This window comes from Galeopterus variegatus, unplaced genomic scaffold (assembly GCF_000696425.1).
Source record: "Galeopterus variegatus unplaced genomic scaffold, G_variegatus-3.0.2 Scaffold608, whole genome shotgun sequence".
Classification (NCBI taxonomy): Eukaryota; Metazoa; Chordata; class Mammalia; order Dermoptera; family Cynocephalidae; genus Galeopterus; species Galeopterus variegatus.
Window position 1 is genome coordinate 6,150 of NW_007726719.1, and position 751 is coordinate 6,900.

Genomic DNA, 751 nt, shown 5'->3' on the forward strand with positions numbered 1-751 from the left:
GAGCCTACCAGACAGTGTACCTTATTGCCACATTAATGGCACTAAATGAATGTTAAGTAATAATGGGAGGGGCTGATGAATGAGATTATATTTCCATGTAGAATTGTTCCTTGAGAAACATGTTGGGTTTCTCTTTGAGACAAAGACTTGCCAGATGGGACTTGTCAGCTTTCTTCAGCCTTACTTGTGGTCCTTCCTCTTCTCCCTCTCCTTCTGATCCCAATATTGTTTTATGTTATACAATGGAAACACATAGTTGTATAATGTGCTCTCTTTGTCTTCTTTCTCATCAGGGGCAGTGATCGGTGATGGACAGTCTGCTGTGGCCAGTAACATTGCCAATACTACCTACCGGCTCCAGTGGTGGGACTTCACTAAGTTTGATCTCCCAGAAATCAGTAATGGTAAGCCAACGTAGAACTGGGGTTACTAGGGAGGGGATGAAGCCAGAACTTAAAAACTCATGTAGTCCTGGATTTTTCATCATCTCGTTGAGCAGATGATGGCCACGTGCCATTTCTGCAGCTCTTCTGCAACTCTCAGTTAAGCAATTCAGCAAACATGTCTTGACGCCCCACCCTGAGGAGTGAATAGTGTTAGGTACAAAGGTGGACACAAAAATGGATGTCTCTGCCCTGAGGAGTTTGTGAAATTTGGCTGAAGTATAAAAGTTTAGGTGGAACTGAAAGGAAGAGAAAGGGAAGAGAGTGTAGGAACTGAGAGCTAGGCAACAGCTCTCTGAGGAAAGGCA

At 43.9% G+C, this 751-nt stretch overlaps 1 protein-coding gene across 1 annotated transcript in view; it reads left to right on the top strand.

The window, feature by feature from the left end:
- Window positions 1-293: 293 nt before the first annotated feature.
- Window positions 294-751, top strand: part of LOC103588726 (activating molecule in BECN1-regulated autophagy protein 1-like) — a gene marked incomplete at its 5' end in the record, with an annotated part of 47,398 nt that continues 46,940 nt past the window's right edge. The window contains one exon of the mRNA XM_008570521.1: window positions 294-404. Coding sequence (XP_008568743.1) covers window positions 294-404 — 111 coding nt within the window. The remainder of the gene's footprint in view (window positions 405-751) is intronic.